General features: G+C 50.6%; 1 protein-coding gene across 1 annotated transcript in view; it reads right to left on the minus strand.

Moving 5' to 3' along the window:
* Window positions 1-612: 612 nt before the first annotated feature.
* Window positions 613-788, minus strand: part of LOC104410448 (PH and SEC7 domain-containing protein 2-like) — a gene marked incomplete at both ends in the record, with an annotated part of 24,162 nt that continues 23,986 nt past the window's right edge. Inside the window, one exon of the mRNA XM_010020601.1 lies at window positions 613-781. Coding sequence (XP_010018903.1) covers window positions 613-781 — 169 coding nt within the window. The remainder of the gene's footprint in view (window positions 782-788) is intronic.

The raw sequence follows: 788 nt of genomic DNA on the forward strand, positions 1-788 counted from the left end.
TGTTGGTGAGCGGCTCGTGACACCCATTGCTGTCACCCTGCTGACCGGTGCTCCTCTCATGGGAGGGACCTGCTCCCTGCCACGCTGTGCCCTTCTCTGGGAGCGCTGCTGGTGCCACAGACCGACATCTCGGCTCAGTTTCCTGCACTGCCGAGCACTGTGGACATGAACTGGTGGGGACTCCAGGGAGAGAAGGAGGAGGAGGAGAGGGCTGGTGGAGAAAAGAGCAACCTGGCCCTTGGAGAACCAGCATATCCATTTGTTGTACAGGCTGGGGGAGGGAGGAGGGGACCAGCATATCCATTTGTTGTACAGGCTGGGGTAGGTAGAAGGGAAATAAAAGCCACTGGTGCTGTTGGAGATGAGGAAGAGATGGTGTGTCTATGATGCTGAAATGCCAGAGCATTGCCAGAGAGTGTCAACTAAAGCTTCTTTGATTTCTTTCACTAGAGCAATCACCATGTCATAAATGTCTGTGGTTTTGCTCATGTAATTTCCTAGGTAAAATTGTGCTCATCAATCTGTTCCAGGAGCAAAGCATCGCCGGTTCATCCTGCTGTGCACATGTTCCTTGTTAAGTGTTCTGCTCTAAAATGTCCTTTTCCGCCTTACAGCTGATGGACATGTGCCCTTGGCTCAAGGAAGGGCTGGAATGTGTCTTCCGCAAAGCAATGTCATCAGCTTCCACCTTGAAGAAACTGGTTTCAATTCTTTCCAGGTCATCTGTCCCAACTTTTATCTTCATGCACAGCAGGTTTATGTATGTCTCATAGCGGCTTTTCTGTAGG

Source organism: Nestor notabilis, unplaced genomic scaffold (genome assembly GCF_000696875.1).
Source record: "Nestor notabilis isolate BGI_N333 unplaced genomic scaffold, ASM69687v1 scaffold22498, whole genome shotgun sequence".
Lineage (NCBI taxonomy): Eukaryota > Metazoa > Chordata > Aves > Psittaciformes > Psittacidae > Nestor > Nestor notabilis.